This window comes from Erpetoichthys calabaricus, chromosome 5 (assembly GCF_900747795.2).
Source record: "Erpetoichthys calabaricus chromosome 5, fErpCal1.3, whole genome shotgun sequence".
Taxonomy (NCBI): Eukaryota; Metazoa; Chordata; class Cladistia; order Polypteriformes; family Polypteridae; genus Erpetoichthys; species Erpetoichthys calabaricus.
In genome coordinates, this window is record NC_041398.2 from 9124863 (window position 1) to 9147771 (window position 22909).

Below are 22909 nucleotides of genomic sequence, written 5' to 3' on the forward strand. Positions count from 1 at the left end.
AATGGCTAAGCCGGCTCAGTGCACAAATGAATTATTTATTTGAGAACAGTGAAGACGTTAATGGAATCAAATTGAGCTCAGCGTCAGTGCTTTATAATATCAGAACATCTCAATCTGCTCCTGCTGTCTTCACTGTCCATTACATTCTGCTGGATGGCGTCCACGTTAAAGGTTCACGTTCATCCATTTTCAGCTGTGCTCCCCCTGGGCTCTCGTGTTTTATATGCCTGCTGTTGTTTGCTCAGAAGTCATGTCTGCCACTGACATTTAAAAGGATTTTACAGACCAAAAGCATTTCATTTGATGTATTTTGGTTGAGAAGATAAGCAAATTGGAGGACTACATCAGAACTCCTCTGTCACGGATCCATAATGAACATTCACTTCTGGTGGGACAAGTAAGCCCGCGATTCGCTAGCGAATCGGAAATCCAAGAATGGCAATCAGTTTCTGTTCCGTCCGATATTTGGATGGATGACATATCATGGAGGGTGGGTGCGTCTGGGGAAATGTCATTTAATTAAGTAAGCATATCTGTACTAAGGCGGTTTCGTTTTGTGGAGACGTGATTCCGTTGCCTTTGCTGACACCGACTGCTGGCAGAGTGGACCACAGCAGGTTTAGTTTTTAGGTTGTGGTGTTCGTGTGCCAGCCACTGAGTCTGGGAAGCCGCTGGGTTAGAGTCTGTGACTGTTACGTGATGTATATTACTGGCACAGTGGATTAGAGCAAGTGTAGTGCGCTGCGTTTGACTCTGGACTCTGGGGCAGGCGCCATGGCGCAGAACGTTGTGTTATTTGTGCGCCACCTACTGACTCTGGGAAGCCGCCGCGTTTTGGGAAGCCACTGCGTTTGACTCTGGACTCTGGGGTGGGCGCAAAGGCCGCAGTGCGCATGCGCCTCGGTATGTCTGCCGTGCATAAATTAACTGTGGTTTAGTAAGATAGATTTTATCCTGGTGTCCCAGATGAGGTGCAACATAATTAGCTGGCAAAGGAAGTGATGTTACTGGCCTGTGAGCTCAATGAAGACATAGCATTAGCAGGAGCAGCACCCTCTCGATTCAAGATGGAATTTATTTCTTCCTCGAGTCTTGAAGATGTCCCCAACTGTATGTTTTTGTCAGAACAAAATACAAGCCATGAAATCTAAGGGATCTTCTCTAGAACCCCCATGACCAAACTGTGGTGAGGCAAAGATCAGGGCAAGGGGATAAAGCCATTTTAACAGTGTTGAGTTTTCCTAGCAGCACAGGTGTTTATGGAAGAGTGGACAGGCAGAAGACACTCTCGAGTAAAAGACAAATGACAGCCTGAGAGCATCAAGGGAAAGATTCAATGATCTGATGATGCAGATGAACTCTTTAGACACAAGTCCAAGCAGGATGTCTGGAGAGGACCAGGCACTGCCCACCACCCACCTAATAGCATCTATACAGTGAAGATGGTGGTGACAGCATCAGGTTATGGGGACAGAGTGACAGGTCAGTATTGAGGGAAGGAGCAGTGCAGTCAAATACAGAGGGGACCTTAAAGAAAACCTGTGACCTTAGACTGAGAACTGAAGACAGCAGCCAAGATAACTCTGCAGTGGCTTTGTGACAAATCTCTGAGTGTCCTTGAGTAACCGAGCCAATGTCCAAAACCCATGGGACATGTGTGGATAAATCTGAAGATGAAAATTCACAGAAACTTCTCCTGAAATCTAATAGAGTTTGAGAGGATCTGCCAGGAAGAATGGGATCAACTGGCCAAACCCAGGAGTGCAGAGCTGGTAGTTACACTGAGTCATGAAGACCACCAAAGGGGCTTCCACAAAGACCTGATTTAAGTGTCTGAATAATTCAGGGAAGGAGAAATTTCAGTTTCATTTTGTAATACATTTGCAGATCTTTCTGAGAACTTGTGCTGACTTTGTCATTATGGGTTACTGAGTGTAGTAGACTGAACACAAAAGGCACATTAAAAAAGTGAAGGGGTCCGAATATGTTCTGATTATCTGCAAACTTATTTTTAATGTGAATGGTAAATAAGGACTAGGAGAAGATAAAGATTTGGGGTACCTTAAGAAGCAAACTGCATATAAATTGATTGAAAAAGATAAAAAACAGTTTGTCAAATGGTAAACTCAAAATAATTACATAAGAGTACAAAATGGTGGAAGCGCCCATTAAGAAGAAGATGGGCCAGAAAGGATAGGGACAAGGAACAATGGCCCAGAGGTGACATAAGCCCTTACCTCACCATTGAATTACAATCAGATAAGATTTTGTATCATCTGCCATGCGCACGTCTAACAGAATATTCTAAATTACGTTTTACCTAATTTCTTATTTATTTCATATTTGTTTGATTTTAACTGTAGCTCAATTGTAAAATGTGTTTAAGAATTTAACTAATATTACACACTGCTACCCTTCACAGTTTCCATTCTTCTTCTCTTTTCTTTTTATTTTCAGCTCATGAAGCTCCAGTTTTCGTCCTCCAGCATCCTGGACCTCAGAGCAGAGACGACTTTTTAAAATGTGAGTTTGTGCTTTGACTGAATGGATCATCACAATAAAAATCATTGAAGTTTTAATAGAACAGGACAGGCTTAGGATATGAAAGTCTGAGTGTTGTGTGACTGAGGGGCTGAGAGTCATGGGGGTCCTGTGACTGGTGCATTATGGGACAGAGAGACTCAGGCAGTGAATCACCAAAGCCGTCTGTTGAACCCGAGTCTTGATGTGTCCAAAAATGTACAAAAAGGATATAAAAAAATAAAATCCATGTCGTGGGGTGCACTTACTTTATCACACGGCTGTATATACAGACACAGATAAAAGTGTTGCTTTAAAAATGAAGCACAATTGTAGGTGAAATAAGTTAAAGCTGACAAAAGTCCTCGTCATCCTCCATTCTTTACTCCACAGAGCAGACACTTTGCTTTGGGTTCTCAACTTCACAAATTTTAAACATTAAAATAAAAATGGCAGAGAAAATTATTGGGGGTCCTTAGAAGTTCAAAGACCCCACTGGACTGTCGTGACATCTCAAGCCAACTGATTCCTCTAATGAGTGTCACTGGGGTCTTCAGTCACTCAGTCAAGTCCTCACTCTGCTGTGTTGTGTCATTGTGTGCCTCACACTAAATGAGGACAAGAGAAGAGGAGGAGATGAAAAAGGTCACAGCCAAGGGTGGTCAAGGTGAAGACTACAAGACCACCTCCAAAGAGCTTCATGTTCCAGTGAGCACAGCTGTTAATATTCTCAAGATGTTTAAGGGTCCGCAGGACTGTAGCCCACCTTCCTGATGAGGCCACCAGAGTAAAGCTGACTTCAGATTGAACAGAAGGAGAGTTTAAATGGTGGAGATAAAACAATAAAACATCAAGAGAGACTCAGGCGGACCTCTGAGATTAAAGGGCTAAAAAGCTAAGAGGACCAAGAATGGCGGAAAAGAAGACACTGGAATGTTGTGAAGTTTCAGCTATGAGCCTTGAACTGAATCCAAGTGAACATCCATGGACAGAGCTGAACATCACAGCTGGGAGAAAAAGGCAATCAGACGTCAATAAGAGTGGGAAGGGTGGGCAGTGAGAGGAGCAGAAGTCTCATCCAGAGCTACAGGAAGGGCTTTATGGAAGTTATTACCTCAAATTAATGAAATGCAAAACATGAGGTGAGGGTCTGAATCACTTTGTGTGAGCCATCGGAATTTGGTTTATTGTGTCAAATAATCTGTGAAGTCGAAATACAAAGAAAGAGTCTGCTGTGTGGAATAAGAATGGCGGGTGACAGTCACTGGGGTCAGTTTACACTTATTTGACTGAAAAGTGGGATTTGTGTTTAAAAAGTGGAAGGGGACCAAAACTATTGGGGGCATCTCGGTGATACAAACAGCAGAGAGACAGACGTGAAAGGTGCTATATAATATAGAGATATTAAAGTCACTATATACTGTAAGAGATGGGAAAGAAATGATATGATAGATGGATAGAGCAAATGAGAGAGAGAGAATATGACACATAAATATGAAAGGCACTATATAAGAAAAAGATGAGAAGTGGGCTAAAATAATAAACAATAGGAAAGACATTATAACAATGAGAGATAAAATGACAAATAGGAAAAGGAGTTAAAGACAAATACAGTAGACAGACGTGACAGACACTATAATAGATAGATAGACATGAAAGGCGCTATATAATAGATAAAGGAGGAATGCTGTGTGGTGTGGTGGTGAAAACTTTAGACTTCAAACCCTGAGGCTGTGGGTTCAAATCCCACTGCTGACACCACTGTGTGACCTGAGCAAGTCACTTCACCTGCCTGGGCTCTGATTGGACAAAGAAAAGAAAAGGAAACAATGGAATCTGAGATGATGGGAGTCACCTTGGAGAAGAATGACAGTCAAATAATAATAACAGATGAGAGGAAACACACGAAAGAAAGAAAGAGAGAGACAATGACAGATGGGAAAGGCACTATAAGATAGATAGATAGATAGATAGATAGATAGATAGATAGATAGATAGATAGATAGATAGATAGATAGATAGATAGATAGATAGATAGATAGATAGATAGATAGATAGATAGATTTAAAAAAACAGCAAATGCAGATTGGCAACTTCTATTGAAATAATTTATGTGTCTGTGAAGTATGGCAGTGGATTGACTTAACTTTAAAATAAACTTTAAATTTACTTTTACAGTAAAAATTGTAATTTTAATAAAGCCAGTGCTCAGTGTGGACAGTCCACGGTGACCTTATGGTGTTTGTAATAATTTCCGATGACTCAAATGACTTCTTTAACTTGCCTGCCTTTCTCTTCATTGTCTGTTGTCGTCTTTTTATGATTTAATTTTAAATCCCCACAGATTCTGTCCAATCAGATGAGCTCTTTACTATCAGTGTCTCGTCAGCGCAGCTCCTGATTGGCTCTTGTTAATTGTCTGTGTTGTGCTCCACCCCCAGTCCCATTACACACTCCCAGAATTCCTCACTCATTTTCTTTTCTCTCCTTTCAGACTTCTGTCCCCTTACACTGGACATCAACACGGCACACAGACGCCTCCGTCTGTCTGAAGGGAACAAGAAGGTGACATGTGAGTGGAAAAAAGCAGAATATCCTGATCATCCTGACAGATTTAATTACTGTGTCCAAGTTCTGTGCAGAGAGGATCTGACTGGGACTCGCTGTTACTGGGAGGTGCAGTGCAGTGGACGCTTCATGAAGATTGGAGTCGCATATAAAGGACTGAGCAGGAAAGGAGGGAGCTGGAAGTGCCGCCTTGGATACAACGACAAGTCCTGGTGTTTGTGGTGTTCTGATTCCCAGTACTCTGTGCGTCACAATAACCAGCAGACTGTAATCAGCACCCCCTACAGCCCCAGAATAGGTGTGTATCTGGACTGGCCTGCTGGCTCTCTGTCATTTTATAGCGTCTCACACACAATGACCCTCCTGCACAGGTTCAACACCTCCTTCACTGAGCCCCTCTATCCAGGGTTTGGGCTTAACTATAACTCCAGTGTAACAATCAGCCATCTGACACCATGTGACCACTGACCAGTACCCTCCACCAGTCACTTGATGTCCCCACAAGCGCAGGTCCTCTTTATGTTTGTAGTTTAGGGTGAAATTAAATTTACAGGATGGGTGGGTTTGGGGGGGTCAGCACTTCTGTGATTGAATTTGTGGATGAGAATGCGAGGCGTGTGAGGCTGTCATGGTCTCCATTATTATTGAGTTTGAGTAGCCAATCAGGTGTGTGTGTCATAATGAGGGGCGGAGACACCTCAGACCTACAAAAACCCATCTGACCAGCAGGGTCACTGTTGATTCACAGTCACATGTCCTTCAGGCTGACACACCAACAACTACTGAGGCCCCCAAGTGTCACTGAATGTCACCTGTTAATTAGGACAGTCATGTGGTCCTGCTGGATCAGCACAACTGAAAGGCGCTATACAGACTCAGTATGGAGAGCTCTTGAATATCTATATCTATAAAGGAGAGTTGGTATCCGTGTGGCTGTGTTTGTGTGTTTGTGGAGGGATGGAAAGTTAAGGCAGGTGTTGGAGTCACGTGATCATCTCCCCTCCCATTCACCTCATTTCATTCACTTCATTTCGCTCCGAGTTGAGCTCCGCAGCTGACGTGGTTAGTCCTTTCTCCTTTACTGATTTACTGTTTAGTAGACGCGGTACTTACTGAATAGTATTTTTTCCTTTAGTGTTTCTTAGTGTTTAGTAGACGCGGTGTGCCGGTGTTCCCGGCGATGTTGCGGTTTAGTGTTACTTTCTACTTCGTTTTTGTACTTTAATGTTTAATAATAAATAATAATAATTCATTACATTTATATAGCGCTTTTCTCAGTAATCAAAGGGCTAAAATAGTGAGTGATACTTAGCTGAGAGCAGTGTAGAAGCAGCACAGCACAACGGAGCCGGTAGGACAGGCGGGTGTGGTAGCGTAGGTGAGCGGCGATAGCAAGCAGCAGGAGGAGGAAGCAGGATTTGGATGTTCCAATACACAGCCATAAACAGTAACGCTTGGTAATTTCAGGCGTGATTGCCGCGGAGCCACAAGCCATAAGCCAGGTTAGTATGAACATCAGATCAGTTCCCGTCGTAAAGTACTGTAAGATGAAATGGGAGCAGATCAGCATGCTTTGTTTCCTTACAAACCTCACATAGTTTATGAAGATACACAGCAACAATTAAATCATACAGATTCTGGTGTATTCGCAATTGCATTTGCTGTGTGTATTTCTTTAGGTATTGACCCAAGTGATCCAAGTTTTTACCATTTCTTCAATGCGAAATCACTTACAAATAATTTTTGTTACTCGACAATTGCTTCCATTCCCTGTCGAAAGTAGCCGACGGGCGACACCAGTGACAAGTATTCAGTGCGTTCAAAGACCTGTACGAAGTACGGCGACTAACACAGTCACTCATAAAAGGGGAGATGACTCGGTGCAGGAAATGGGGATTGAAACTACCTTGGAGGACATGCAATCAACGAGGCAATTAAACGGATCTCAAGAGACGTCTTCTAGGTTGGAGAAAAAGCGCTTAGCTGCCAAAACCATATATATACATAAATATATACATCTATATAAATAAAAATGTAAATGTTCGTTTGTTCAAAACCTTAAATCTCCGAAAGTTCTTCACCGATTGCTTTGAAATTTTGACACAACGTTGCATTCGAATACGCGCGTGTTTTTATATATATATTATATAGATGGCACACCTGTGACAGGTAAAAACATGCTTTTTTTGAAAACACAGCGCCATCTGTTGGACGTAAAAGCAACACACGCTATACTAAATATTTTACGAATCTATTTCAATGTTTCGATCAAATACATTTGTAAGTACGTGAATAAAGGCAGCGACATGGCAGTTTTTGGCGTGCAACCAGAAAGAAGTGATAGGAATGCGGTCATACATATCGATGAAATCGCACAGTATTAGGCTGGAAGATACATAAGCAGCAATGAAGCTGTATGGCGAATTCTTTCATTTCCCATACATGAACGAAGTCCAGATGTTGTTCACTTAGCAGTACATCTAGAAAATGGACAACGCGTTTATTTCACAGCTGCAAATGTGCAACAAATAGCCCTGAATCCACCGGCTACAACGTTAACTGCTTTCTTTATGTTATGTCAAAATGACGCGTTTGTGAAAACACTGCTGTATTCTGAAGTGCCTACGTATTACACATGGAATGCGAGTAGAAAATCATTTGAACAACGCAAACGAGGAGAGCGAGTCAACGGACAACCTGCCATATTCAAAGAAACTACGATAGGCAGACTGTACACCGTGCATCCCAATCAAGATGAATGCTTCTTTGTTCACATGCTGTTGGTAAATGTGCCCGGTCCAACGTCTTTCCAGCAATTGAGAATTGTCAATGGTGTTACACGTGCCACTTTCCGAAGTACATGTCAATCTCTGAATTTATTGGAGAACTACCGACACTGGGATGTATACATTAATGACGCGTGCAACACGTCACATCCAAATCAAATTCGTGCATTGTTTGCAATCATATTGACCGCCTGCTCTCCTTCATCTCCAACACAGTTATGGGAGAAATATAAATCGCACATGGCTGAAGATATTTTCCGTCGAATAGGCAAGTAAAATTCAAATATAAACATGGATTTCACAGCAGACATCTACAACTAAGCGTTGATAATGATTGAAGATTTGTGCTTAGAAATCACGAACAAAGTTCTCAATCAATTGGGAATGCCATCACCGAATCGATCTGCTGCTGCTTCGTTCGATGTAGAATTGTGTCGTGAACAAAATTACAACACGGGTATATATACATACACACACACACATATACATACACATATACATCTATACTAATAAAAGCCAAAGCCCTCACTGACTCACTCATCACTAACTCTCCAACTTCCCGTGTAGGTAGAAGGCTGAAATTTGGCAGGCTCATTCCTTACAGCTTACTTACAAAAGTTAGGCAGGTTGCATTTCGAAATTCTACAAGTAACGGTCATAACGGTTGACAACGTCCGCCATGTTAAACTTTCTTATTTATGGCCCCAACTTCACGAAATTTGGTATGCATCTTCCCTGCGCTAACCGAAACCGATGTACGTACTTATTTCGGTGGTATGACACCACTGTCAGCCGCCATATTGCCTGCAAAATAACCTAATTGAGGCAACTATTTTTACTGGTGGTGGCTCAGGGGAGAGAGTTTTTAATCCTCGCATCCCCGTTATACCCTCTGATCTCCCATTTAAATTCAAACGCTTCCAATCTCCTGTAAGGCTCTGCTTCACAATGACAATTAATAAGTCTCAGGGACAGACCCTACAAAAGGTTGGCATTGATTTGAGGCAAGATTGCTTTTCACATGGCCAACTATACGTTGCATGCTCAAGAGTAAGCTCAGTGCACAGCTTGGTCATATTACAACCGGAGGGGCAAACTGACAACGTGGTATACAAAGAGATCCTTAACAAATAATTATTGGTACATTTTCCCTCACTTTATTATTTAAAATTTTAAAGCACTACTTCACTGCTGCAAAGCGTGGGTATTTTGCTAGTTGACTATATGTAGGAGCAGAGAGTGACGGATGGGACTGGAGTGTTGTCCATTCACCAGACATGTTGTGACCCTCCATTGGTCACTCAAAGGGTCCTTCACTTCAGAATGAATTCACTGTGAATGTCTGAAGACGAGGACTCACCGGTCAGTAAGATGTCAGCCATACTGACAGAGTTTGGTGTTTTAGTAGATGTCACATTAAACTTTAAACTGCACCTCCTCCTTGTCCCCATCACTCTTGGTACCCTGAAAGCTCCAACATCCTTAAAAATGAATTCTTGGTGAGTTGGCACACACTTGACATGGGTGCACATGTGTGGCTTTGCAGTGGACTGGCACCCCGTCCAGGGTTGGCCCACCTTGTCCACAAACCTGAAATTGAAAAGCAGATAAGAAAGACAACGAATGGACAGAAGGGGTCACTGACTGGTCAGTCGCCAAACTACTGCCTCTTGTGGCCACTCTAAATATTACACAGCAATTTATACAAAAAGGAAATCTAATAGATAAAAGCAGAAAGCATTCAGTGAAATCCTGAGCAGTGAAACATGAAAGGAGAGAATGAGAAACAATCAGAGAGTCAGACGAATGGAGACTTTAACAGGAGGACTGAGGGGTGGGACTGAAGTGCAGTGGCGCCCTCTAGTGGACACCCGCCATACTACACACATGGGAAAGGGGGGAGAAAAGAATACAGTGCAGTGTAAAAGAAATAAGAATAAAGTAAAAACACAAGAATAAAACACCTGAAATAAAGAACTTTAAATATTATATCTAAAACTAATTAAGATTTAAATGAATTAAGAGCAAAATAAAGGTGACACGATCACACAGTCACATGACCTTCAGAGCTGACAGCTGAGCTGATTCTTCTGTAACCAAACTGCCCCCCCTAGTGGCCACTCTCAATATTAAATGAATGGCAAGGCTGAGGGGGAGGAAAGATTTGGGTTTGATCAAATGGATATTTAGTGCGGATTTCTTAATATTGACATTACATTTAAGGAGAGTGCAGCTTTGTTAGGTTATGGAAGATTCTCTATGGGAGAAGAACGTTTATTTGAATTAAGCTTTTTAATAATGGTTATGTATTAACAAAATACAAATCTAATAATTGTTTATATTTTGTAAAATAAACTCCCAATGGTGTTTGGTGAATAAACAATAAGGATGACTGACATTTGTCAAATCTGCTCATCTGTGACCTTCTGACTTGTCGACACCTCTGGTCACATCTCCTGTGTTGTCTGATCTGAAGATATATCACTCCGTATTGATGATCCATTTCTTAATAGTTAATATGACAATGGGGTGAGTAACAAATAAGATGTTGATTTGGATTGAATATTTGATTTGTAAGTCTAGCAGTGAAATCAATCATTTAGACCTGAGCAGTGCTCTCCATTCCACATCTGAGTGTCTGCACTCTGTCATGTGTACCGTGTGCCCCTGTGTGCCTGCTGTGCCCTCGTATGCCCACTCCAGCCTGACCCCCCCACACACACACACTACTGAGATGTTCAGTTACTAATAAAGATGGACATTAAATGGTGAATTTGACACTCGTGGACACCACAAGAAGTTGAAGAGCATTGAGGACTGAAGTCAGCTGTGATGTTTCATTTTGGGTTTCATTTCTTCCTTAAATGAGTTTGCATTTTCTTTAAACTTTTTATTATTTTTTTTATGATTTTATCATTACCTTCAAGGACAGTGCAGCTTTGTTAGTTTATGCTTTGTTAGGTTATGTAAGATTCTTGTCAAAGTCCTTTGCCAGGTTAAATGGCGACCTCTAATTTCAGATCATTAGAAAGCACGTGTGAACCTTTTCTTACATACTTCCAGATGAAAGTTCACCCTTCCTTATTTTTTCATTCGTTTGTTTACTTTCTGCACGTTGTAAGATCAGTTTGTCTTTTTCCCATTTAACCTGAGCCATTTATGCTCTGCGTCCTTACGGAAAAGTAAGTTTATTCTAGATAATTTAATATAAAGAGGTTCAAATGTTTGTTAAAGTTAGACGTGCAGAGTAGTTAAAATGTGTCCTTGAATGTAATGGTGTGACTGAGTTGATGTATTTAACTTTGTTTTCAGACCACAGCAACAGGAATTAAAGTTCTTTCTGTGTTCAGACTGCGTTTGAAGTGATTTCTTACTTCTATATCACCTGAAAGTGGGAGTTTACAGCAGTGAAGTTGTGCAGCTGTGGAGTTAATAGCAGCACCTCCCGCGGCCAGACCTCTCATTGTGTCGTCTGCCTTTCAGATTTTATCTCACCCGCATTTCCTGCACCAGCCTAACGTACCGACACCCGTCCTCACATACAGTGGTTTTGAATTCTTCAGTTGAGACCGGGGCTGCCAGTTTGTGTGACTTTTGACCAATTCATTGATTTCAAATAAACATCCACTGCCTCTGCCGACGGGTGTTCATTGGAAGTGAAAAGTGCACAGTAGTGATGGGCTGCTCGATACTGACATGCCGACACCATGACGAGCTTTCGAAGCGCCGCTCTTGTTTCAAATGCGCCCGTCACGTGATTTTAAGGCACGCTAGCGTCGTGACGTCATTGAAGTCTGCGCAGTCAGCAGCCGATTGGTCAGCCACTCACCTGCCGAATTGCTTTGGCTCAAAGCTTAAAAGCAGTTGGCCCTGCTGCATCTGTGAGGTGTGCTGACGTATTTAAATCCTAGTTGGGGCTCGCGTATGGTCCCTGCCCAAAGTTAAAGAAGGACATTTTAAAAAGAGTTATGTAGTACTTGTTTGTAAGTTAACATTGGAGACATCTTTATATACTGTATAATCTTCATTTGGATCTTGATCTTTGTTTGTCCGCGAATTCACTGCCTTGTGTGGTGTTCCTGCTGTGTTCAGTAGAGGGCAGTAGTGATGGAGGAGGATCGTTGGATGAGGTTGGAGTGCGGTGATTAAAGAGGATTGAACTAAAGGAGACTACGTGCTGTTTGTACTGGCTGAATACACAACACCTTGGTTGTTACTTTTCTTTACAAACTCTGTCGATACCACTCTTTATGTTTAGATTTGGCGTCGACACCTGCTTCGTTGTCGAGACTGTGGTTTTTTTGTGTTTCTATCGACCGTCGTTGGCAGCACTTCGTCCAAATCGAATGTTCACCCACTTCTTGGAGTCGGCAGTCAAGAGTATACAAGTCGGGCACACTTTTGTGATTTTCCATCAGTCGGCGTTTGGACTTCAAGAAATAAGCATTGGTTCTTCCTTACTCTTTGGATTGCCACAAAGCAACCTGTGAGACTGGAGAAAGGTTGAGAAGAGATCGTGAAAGGAAACGACAGCGTCATGAAAACGAGACGGACTGTGAACGGAGAGAAACAGAAATGCTCCTCCACCACCACATAATTACTATTCGGACAGTAGGGCGTTCCTTACGAATCAATGTCCAAGGGTTTTGTTTTCTAATTTTGTTTCCCTTATAAAAAATCATAATGTTGTGCGACGAAGGGCCAGTTCACGACTGGCAGCCACGTTTAAACAGGGAGCCCTTCACAGACAACTTTAACACGCGCAACGTAGTTGGGCGCACATGGCTACGTATGAATGAGTCATGTGGGGCACCTCTTTCCTTGTTGTGTAGTCTTGTCCACCTAGAATCTGTAACAAACTGATGAGTATATTTTGCGTAAGGCAGCACGTATTATAACAGTCTAGCGACACCCCATGTCGATCATATCAGAGAGGCTAAGAAACGCTTCACCAAAGCCGACTTGTATCTGCGCACGACACTCCTCATTAAACGTTTTTACTACTCAGTGATTCCCAGATCTGTAGCTGATTTGTATTATTGATTTCCAAAAAGCAATGTGAGTAAAAGCGAGCTCTGCATAACTAATCACAACTGTCTTTAAAACAGAATCAGTGCAATCGACGGCGTCTTCTGCAATTTAGGAAAAGCCTCAGGATTTCTGCGTTAATGAGACAAAAATGTTGTAAAGAAACTGCAAAATTATCCTGAGGTGGACATAAAGATCACTCAAGTACTGACAGGAAGGAACAGCTGGATAAGTACATCTGGAGCCAAACTTTTTAAAAAAACATCTGACTTTGTCAGCAACAACCTTTCCTTGTGAATGCATCTTGTCAAAGGGGGGTAATTAAGTAGTCTTCCGAAGTGCAGCAGAACAGAGTCAAAGATTGATGGAAATAGAATTCTTGACAGACTAAGCTTTTGTCGTTTCTGTTTTCTTAAACCATCTTCAGTCCCACAATCCCCCGCAGTCACTGACACGTTTAACGTTCTCTGCTCCTCACCTGTCGTGTTACCCAAAGCATCAACACGGAGTTTCATTCAAGGCACACATTTCTTCTACATACGTATTCAATAATAATAATAATAATAATAATAATAATAATAATAATAATAACAATAATAATAATAATAATAATAATATGGCAGGAATGAGAAAAAGCTCAAAATGATAATACTGTATTTATGAGAAGAGCCCTCATGGCATCAGGGTGAGGAGGTGCCTTGTCTCCCGTTACGTGAGCTCGTCTGCCGCCCCTCACTTACACTGGCACGCGTTACACTGGGGGGCAAATGTAATGGAGAATACCGACAATGTACACCTTCAGAAGGGCAATAAATCGACTGTACACTGAAGCATTCCATTGCCAAATGTAAAATATAAAGGAGAACATTCCAGATCTGCGGTGGGTTGGCACCCTGCCCAGGATTGTTTCCTGCCTTGTGCCCTGTGTTAGCTGGGATTGGCTCCAGCGGACCCCCGTGACCCTGTGTTCGGATTCAGCGGGTTGGAAAATGGATGGATGGACATTCCAGATACACGATGAGTTTTATTAATTATAAACAATGCAACATAACTATTATACGTGTTGATACTTTTTATTTATTTTCACCAAACGTTACATACCTACATGAGGAATTAATATGGCTCATATATTTATAATAATCCATCCATTTCCCAACCCGCTGAATCCGAACACAGGGTCACGGGGGTCTGCTGGAGCCAATCCCAGCCAACACAGGGCACAAGGCAGGAAACAATCCTGGGCAGGGTGCCAACTCACCGCAGATATTTATAATAATTCTGATTAAAATACACTGTCAAAGTATATTAATGAACAAACTGAGACACATTGGCTTTTTATCTCAAAGCGTGTGCGCTGTCATTTAGGACATAATGCATTGTTAACGTCACGCACTCTCTACTGACGCGATGTCACGAAAACAAAGAAACAGCGCAGTCCATGAAACTCACAGCCTCCTTGGTTTTTGATCTTATATCATATAAATAAAGTCATTATAAGAGGATAACAAGTCTGCTATACTCAGTTTAATAAACGCTCCGTTTAAAATCTTTGCATATACAGAATATAAAACAGAATCTCAATGAAGCGGGACTCGTGAGTAGTAATGAATAATATGTGACACTGAGAAATTATAATTCATAATAACGGGAACAAGTAAAAAGTACCACTTCCTAAAACGGAGACTGTAAACGTAGGCATTTCAATAACTAATTTAAGAGGCTTGTGTGTGCATTTCAATATCAATTTAAGAGCTCAGTAAGCCACCTGTTGTACTAAACGGCAGCTCAAACAGCACTTAGCAGTAAATAGTCTAACAACTCAATATAAGACAATGAAACGAAGAGGCCGCGCCGCCGACAGTGAAGGCTCACGCTGTCCTGCTGCGTGTTTGGAAGGCGCTGATTGGCTGAAACTGTTTATAACGAATTGTCCCAAGATGGAAGTGCCGTATAGCGATCAGAAACGAAAGGAGACATTTAGGCATACTGAACAGTAGTTTATGTGATGTTTATCTACAATATAAATTCAGTACGACACCAGGGTCTCCAAACATTCAGATATGAAGCTTATTACGTTTTAGAGTGAAACTCTTTACATACACAATATAATTAGGGGCGCGTGCCCCCTGGCCGACTACGGCAACCCACCCTCCCTTAATAGCGCGATTCGCTCGCTGTCGGTCCACAAGAGGAGGATCAACGACGCGACCCTGTGGGGTCTTCACTGAGAGACAGCTACAATACATTTGAGCCACCTAATGGAGTAATTAACAAGATCTGCACAACTGAACTACTACTACTGTTCTTAGCGCAGCGGATGGAGACAATATATTATGTTTGACATATGCACATTTAATTAGTTTAATTGACACGAGAGTATCATTGTTGTATTCTCCTAATGAAGACAAAAAATGCATATTTATAGATGATATGACGTACAGTTTTGAAGAAAATTAAGCATTGCATAAAAAGGTTGCACGATTTATCTAATCTTTCCATATATAAAGTTGATATATGACAATATATCTTTGACACAATTTACCAGACAAAGGAAATCACAGCAATCCACAATAAGAATAATGAATTGTCAGCAACCTGAATTGTGGCCGTCACTTAAATTCATTAACTGAAGTGTGTAGTGTCTAATGCAAATTACAAAATTTAAGAGTTAAGTGTCAGAGAGACTCTCATATATATCGAGCTCAAAGCCATCGAGTGTGTTGAGTCTTCACAAAGCCTCCTTTACCTGCTCAGGTCTGCTCAGCGCTTCGACCGCCTTGACGATTCATTAGCCAGTGCGCATGTCTGCTCGGTGTTTCGACTCTTTATTCATTGAGCTCCGTTTGAAGTATATAAGACGTTAGCAGAGTTCAAAATCTTAACAGAACTGGCAGAGAAATGAATGTTCGTGGATGATCAATACATTTTAAATGATTGTGCCCTATAATACTCAGTGTCAAGAAACAAAACTATAAATTATACATCATATAAATGCCGACTTGTAGAATGCATAATGCTGCACAGAAGAGCTTTATACGGGGATCGACACCTCTCTCACTATAATTCTCACTTCTCATTAATATCTTTTCCTCGTCTCGTGCAACGTTTCTATGCAACGCTCATTTTTCATCAGAACCGTACGTCTATTTACATATATTTCGTCTTCATTATGAGAAAACAATGATACTCTCATGTCAGTAGCACAAATTACATAAAAAAAACTTACATGATATATATCCACTCTGCTTAAAACAGTAGAGGTGCAGCGGTAGCGTTGCTTCCCCATAATAAGGCATACGTGGTCCATCGAGTTTGAATTGTTACCCCAAAGATCTGATTTTCTTTTTTTTTTCTTTCATTTAACAGTAAATTCCACCATGGACCGACAGCGAGCAAAGCGAACTACAAAGTGGGGTTTCATCGCCATAAGCGACCAAGGGGCACACGCCTAGTAAAGATATATCAAACGAAAATGTGCATCTTGTTTCATGTTTATAATAAAACAAGTTATTTGAATGACGATTTCAACTGTTATTGTGGTTGTTGATTGAGGATTTAGTGGTTTAAATTTTTAAATATTAAATTAATCAGGTGGAATGTGTTCTTACTTTGACTGTTTGGGGAGCCATACTGTAAATGTGTCAGTGATTGCCCCTCTGTAACTTAAAGATTGCTCAGGAATGATACAGACAGGACAACTATCATATTTGTTTAAGGAAATGTTTTATTACTAATTATTATGCTGTGACTAAGACGACTTGTTACTGATCGCCTGTCTGGACCTTGAAGATGTAATCACGAGGGAGGGATGTTGCTCTTAAAGTCAGAAGCTTTTCTCGACAGGTCCTGCTGCTGATTGTGGATGTTTAATACCGACCTCCGTAAAAATCGCCGGGTTTGCTGTTTCTGTTTGAATGACAATTGTAATTCATTGTGCAATGCAGTGCTCACCTTGGAGTGTCCCGTGTGTGTCTGTGTGCCGGTGTGTACGGTGACTGATCTGCGCCGTGTCTCTCAGCCTCTCTGATGAGCTCCGGATTGACACCTTTGAATGTTTGGTGTAGCAGAGCGAATTCAACCTGATCTGTCACAGTCAGTCAGTCTCCAACCCGCTATATCCTAACAGGGTCACTGCTAGAGCCAGCAGCCAACGCAAGGCACACACTAGGGACAATTTAGCATCGCCAATGGGAGGAAACCCACGCAGACACGGGGAGAACATACAAACTCCAAGCGAACCCAGGTCTCCTTACTGGGAGGCAGCAGCGCTTACAGTGGGTTTGTTATCACCTTATTCAATGACGGGATTCATGGACGACAAATGGATTAATGTAAATACGTGACCTGCCGTCCGCAATTAGTCCTCGCATTTTGATGGCGATTCTGAGTGGGGACGATTCCCGAACAGATCTCTTATGCGATCCGTCCACAGTATCTCTCAAAATTTTTTAGCTCAAATTGGTTATCAAGATTCCATTTCTGGTCTTATTTTTTATTATTAACTTTAATGAGTCTTTAATTCGATCGAACTCGGGTTTGCACTACGCGCAGAATTTATAAATCAACCATCTCAGTCAGTTGAGCCACAAACAACTGTGACGGCGTCTTTTCTTCGTAGAGAACTCGTTAGTTTGTGATCCACAAAATATTGTAAAGTATTAATAAATGAAACATCTCAATACACTGAAAAAAATGGAAATGGCAGGTTGTTACATTTACAAAAATGTGTTTACTTTATATTACATGTATTGATTATGTTCCACATAACTCAATTATGTTTAATTTATTGAATCTTGAAGGAAGTACAATGTATTAATTTCAGTCATTTAGGTAGAAGTCAAAATAGTTATATTTAGTCCTCACTGGAAATTAACACGTAGCGCATTCATAGTCAGAGGCAGTGCAGGATTTACGTATAAGCTACACAAGCTATAGCTTAGGGCCCCCGCCTTCTTGGGGGCCCCCAAAACAAATTGTCTGAGTGAGCAATTTTCATATATACTTAAACATACTACAGCATTATTTGTCCCAATCAGGCCTGGCCTTAGGCATAGGCGAAGTAGGCGACCGCCTAGGGCCCCGGCGTCCGGGGGGCCCCGGATCGACTCCTTGGTCTAATTTTCACGCATTTCACAGAGCTTCCAGGGGGGCTCCGACCCCCTCAGGGGTCTCCTGGACCCCCCTTTCACCTAGGGCCCCATAATACCTAAGACCGGGCCTGGTCAGCGGAGGGGATAATCTGGCGGTAACGTCACGTGACTTTCAAAGAAGCGACAGGCTGTGAGTTTGAGTCATTGTCACCGGTTAAGAGCAAAGGGTTAGTAAAATAAAAGTTAAAAAACAAAAAAAACACACACACACGAGTAATATTCAGATATTCATTTAAACACTTAATCACACAGACTACTCCGTTTTACGTTTTTCCTTTTATTCTCTTTTAATGATTTATTAAACTATTACTACCGTCCCAAGTCAGTAAATGTTCCATTAAGTTGTCTCGATTTACTCGCTTGGTACATTTACGTACTTAAAAAAAAATCAAAAGTTCTGACGGGTCAACTACTTTCATCATTGCTGTTCATTAGTATTATCATAGCATTGCTCAGCCAGATAAATACTATTAATACAGAAAAATAAATGATACACCCGAATACAACACAATAAAGTATCTATCTATCTATCTATCTATCTATCTATCTATCTATCTATCTATCTATCTATCTATCTATCTATCTATCTATCTAATACAGTTGCCGAATTTGTTCGTTTGAAAATTTATATATATATATATATACAGTATATAGTGAAAGAACGTGCCAAGCAGCAATTTTTGCACTTTGTATTTTACTAATACTTAACATTTATTCTATAATATATACAGTTATATAAATAAATGTATTTTATAATAAAACACCATATCCAAGGTGCATTTTGTTCATATTTAGTTATACATTGGTCATGGCCTTCTGGCACAGCCAAAGAAGCAGTGTTCTTGTGCAACTGTTGTACATTTCACCTTTTGAATACTAATCTTTTGTATTTTTGTTGGTTTGTATTGTTTTTACTAAATAAAACTAGTTTCGGTGTAAGCAAACCTGTTTATTTCTTATTAGTAAGTTTGAACATGAACTATAAAATGATACTTAAACAAATATAATTGACAACCTAAAAAGTTTATAGCTAAGTAACTCGGTGTGGTGCATTTAAAAAAAACATTATAAAACAATTGTTAAAATATTATGCTATTTTGAGATGAATCATGTTCATTTAACATAACATCATTAATTTAACAGAGAATGAAAAAGTTTCATTCATTTTATAGACAAATATCATGTTGTTTCATAATATATCACTTTAGTGCATTAAGCATAATTAAATTATTTTTGATTAAAACTATTTTATTATGTACAACCGATGTACCTATTTTTTATTTTAATCTGACAAGTGCTTTTTTTTCAGTGTACTTGATCGAATAACAGTCTGTTGACTTAAGGATTTCATCTTTTCTTTCTCAGATGTGCTTACATATATTACGGCAAAGTACAGGGATAAACCTTTATTTTCCGTCTACTCCGTTTTAATTAAATCAGAAGAAAGAAAACATTTAAGGCCACCGTGCCGCCCTGTTTTTATCAAAAATAATTTAATTATGCTTAATGCACTAAATTATTATATTCTTAAACAACATGATATTTTTATGTAAAATGAATGAAACTTTTTCATTCTCTGTTAAATTCATTATGTTAAATAAATATGGCTTATGTCCCCCGAGCAGCCATAAGTCGAGGTAATTCTAGATTCTACCAAGAATGGAAAGCTCGGGCCAATCGCAGCCCGTATCGGCTAACAAGAATTGGCCAATGATGGCTCACTCGGCTGCCAAGAATCGGCGAATCACGGCTCGTGTTGCCTACCAAAACTCGGAAAGGGCGGGCCAGCCTCTTATCAGTTAATGGATTCTGCAAAAGCTTGTTCGAGTCACACAGACGCTTTGCGATTTGCGTTTCATTTTGAACTTTCTAAAAATGTTACTCACGAGTGTCGGTTTGTGCAGATATATTTACATTCAAGTACACATTTTTTGAAAGATTTTTTAAACATTCTTGGTGCAGTTTATTACATTTATTAAATACGTGTGCAAAATGTGTAAAGACAGATATAATAATGTATAAATATAATAAACATTGAATTGTATAATCATAGTTTAATTTTACAGAATGAGCTTTAAAAATAATAATATGAACTGCTCTATAATTATAAAAATACTAATCATAGAAAGTGAAAAGTTTTTTTTTTCTTGACTTCATCTTTGCCAATTTAAAAACTTTTTTTTTTTTTTTAATTCATTGTTTGGGCGAGTTCATTTTTATCTGAAAAGATAGATGAACTATGTGTACATATTTCAGACCCTAAGAAAGTCTTTCTGGTATATAAAGACAAATAATTGTCAATGAATTACTGCAGTAAAAATTATATATATATATATATATATATATATATATATATATATATATATATATATATATATATATATATATATATATATATATCCTTCCATCCATTTTCCCACCCGCTGAATCCGAACACAGGGTCACAGGGGTCTGCTGGAGCCAATCCCAGCCAACACAGGGCACAAGGCAGGAACCAATCCCGGGCAGGGTGCCAACCCACCGCAGGACTATATATATATAAGTACCTGTAAAAACAAGAGACTTGTATGCTTTTTTTTAATACCGTACTTAACACTAATTTCACAAATCGTTCATATCAATGGCAATATAAAATAATAATAATTATAGTTATATTCTGTATTAACTTTGATGTTATAAAATATGCTTATAAAACAGACCTACACCTTTAATAATCAGACGATTCATTCTGCAGAATAGCATATACTGTATAGTGTATAGAATAGAATAGCTATATATATATATATATATATATATATATATATATATATATATATATAGCATAGTTTTACTGTCAAATAAAGAGTACGCGACACATGTTTCACCCTCATTTGGGCTCATCAGGCGTACACACTCTACTGCTCCCGGAAACCGGAGGAAACCCACGCAGACACGGGGAGAACATGCAGACTCCACGCAGGGAGTACCCGGGTCTCATAACTGCGAGGCAGCAGCGCTACCACTGCGCCACATCAGACACTAGAAGCCGCTGACGGCCCCTTTTCTTCGTTGCCAGCCTGTAGCAAGTAAAAGCAACACAATTTTAACAGACGGCACTGAAACTGATCCTGAGTTTGTGTAACGTTAATGCAAATGGCCAGGAAATGCTGCGAAACTTCGATACGATTTCCGACACAATTGTTTTAAATGTTTCTGTGCTTTGTGCTTTATAGAGTTAAATAAATTAAGACGCCTCACTCTTGGAGCCTCGACTCTTTCAATGAATATTCCCTTTCCCACTGTTTCATTATTATCGCTCCTGTTATTAATATTATCATTAACCCTCATAGATCATATTTAATTGCCCGATGTCTGGGGTTTCACGACCCTAATGTTGTAATTTAAAAAAAAAAAAAATTGAAAACGAGCCTTTTTATTTGTCTTTAAATGTTTTCTTTCTTCTGATTTAATTAAAACGGAGTAGACGGAAAATAAAGGTTTATCCCTGTACTTTGCCCGTAAGCATATTTAAGAAAGAAAAGATTCAATCTTTAAATCAACAGACTCTTTTATTCCATCAATTACTGAGATGTTTCATTTATTAATACTTTACAATATTTTGTGGAGCACAGAAGTAACGAGTTCTCTACGAAGAAAAGATGCCGTCAGAGTTGATTGTGGCTCAACTGACTGAGGTAGTTGCTTTTTAAATTCTGTGCGATCAGAATTAAAGACTCATTAAAATTAATAATAAAAGCAAGATCAGAAGTTAAATCTTTCTAACCAATTTGAACTAATCTTGCATAATAGATCTGTTCGAGAATCATCTCCACTTAGAATCGCCATCAAAATGCGATGACTAATTGCATAAGGCAGCTCACGTCTTTACATTAATTCATCTTCTGTTTGTCGTCCATGAATCCCTCCATTGAATAAGGTGATAACAAACCCACTGTGGCAGATCAGGTTGAATTTGCTCTGCTGCACCAGACATCCAAAGGTGTCAATCCGGAGCACATCAGAGAGGCTGAGAGACACGGCGCAGATCAGTCACCGGCACACAGACACACACGGGACACTCCGAGGTGAGCAGTGCATGGACCAAGTCATCCACGTGCTGCACAACGAATTACAAATGTCTTTCAAACAGAAACAGCAGTCACTGTAGACGCCTCTGTGGTGAAAAGAGAACCCGGCGATTTTTACGGAGGTCTGCATTAAAGATCCACAAACAGCAGCGGGATAAACACATCTGGACCTGGTGTGGAAAAAAGCCTCGGACTTTACGAACGACATCTCTCCGTCTTGAAGATTTAAAATTTTAAACCCCGAAACCCTAACTCATCACCCAAAACATCACTCAAATGATTTGTTTTGTTATAAACATGAAACAAGATGCCCATTTACGTTTGATATCTTTGGGGGGGTGTGCCCCTTGGCCGCTTATGTCGATCCAACCCCACTTTGATAGCAGAGTGAATATATATCCTGTATGTTTTTTTTTATGTAATTGGTGCTACTGACATGAGAGTATCATTGTATTCTCATAATGAAGACGAAGTATATGTATATAGATGTATACTGATGACGTACGGTTCTCATTAAAAATGAGCGTTGCATGAAATCCTTGCACGAGGCGAGGAAGAGATATTAATGAGAAGTGAGAATTATAGTGAGAGAGGTGTCGTCACTCGTATTACTAAAGCTCTTCTGTGCAGCATATGCATTCTACAAGTCGGTATTTGTCTGATGTATAATTCATAGTTTTGTTTCTTGTCACTAAGTATTATCGGGCACAATCATTTAAAATGTATTGATCATCCACAAACATTCATTTCGCCTGTCAATTCTGTCGAGTTTTTGAACTCTGCTGATGCC

General features: G+C 40.1%; 3 protein-coding genes across 8 annotated transcripts in view; 2 read left to right on the forward strand and 1 right to left on the reverse strand.

Moving 5' to 3' along the window:
- Positions 1 to 22909, forward strand: part of LOC127527835 (tripartite motif-containing protein 16-like) — a 157406-nt gene that overhangs the window by 86583 nt on the left and 47914 nt on the right. The gene's annotated exons all lie outside the window — the stretch shown is intronic.
- The window catches only part of LOC114644549 (oocyte zinc finger protein XlCOF6-like), a 536868-nt gene that overhangs the window by 47150 nt on the left and 466809 nt on the right, over positions 1 to 22909 (reverse strand). The window lies entirely within an intron of this gene.
- The window catches only part of LOC114643099 (E3 ubiquitin/ISG15 ligase TRIM25-like), an 89603-nt gene that overhangs the window by 18780 nt on the left and 47914 nt on the right, over positions 1 to 22909 (forward strand). The window contains exons 7-8 of the mRNA XM_051927694.1: positions 2458 to 2523; positions 4949 to 5885. Coding sequence (XP_051783654.1) covers positions 2458 to 2523; positions 4949 to 5556 — 674 coding nt within the window. The 3' untranslated portion in view covers positions 5557 to 5885. The remainder of the gene's footprint in view (positions 1 to 2457; positions 2524 to 4948; positions 5886 to 22909) is intronic.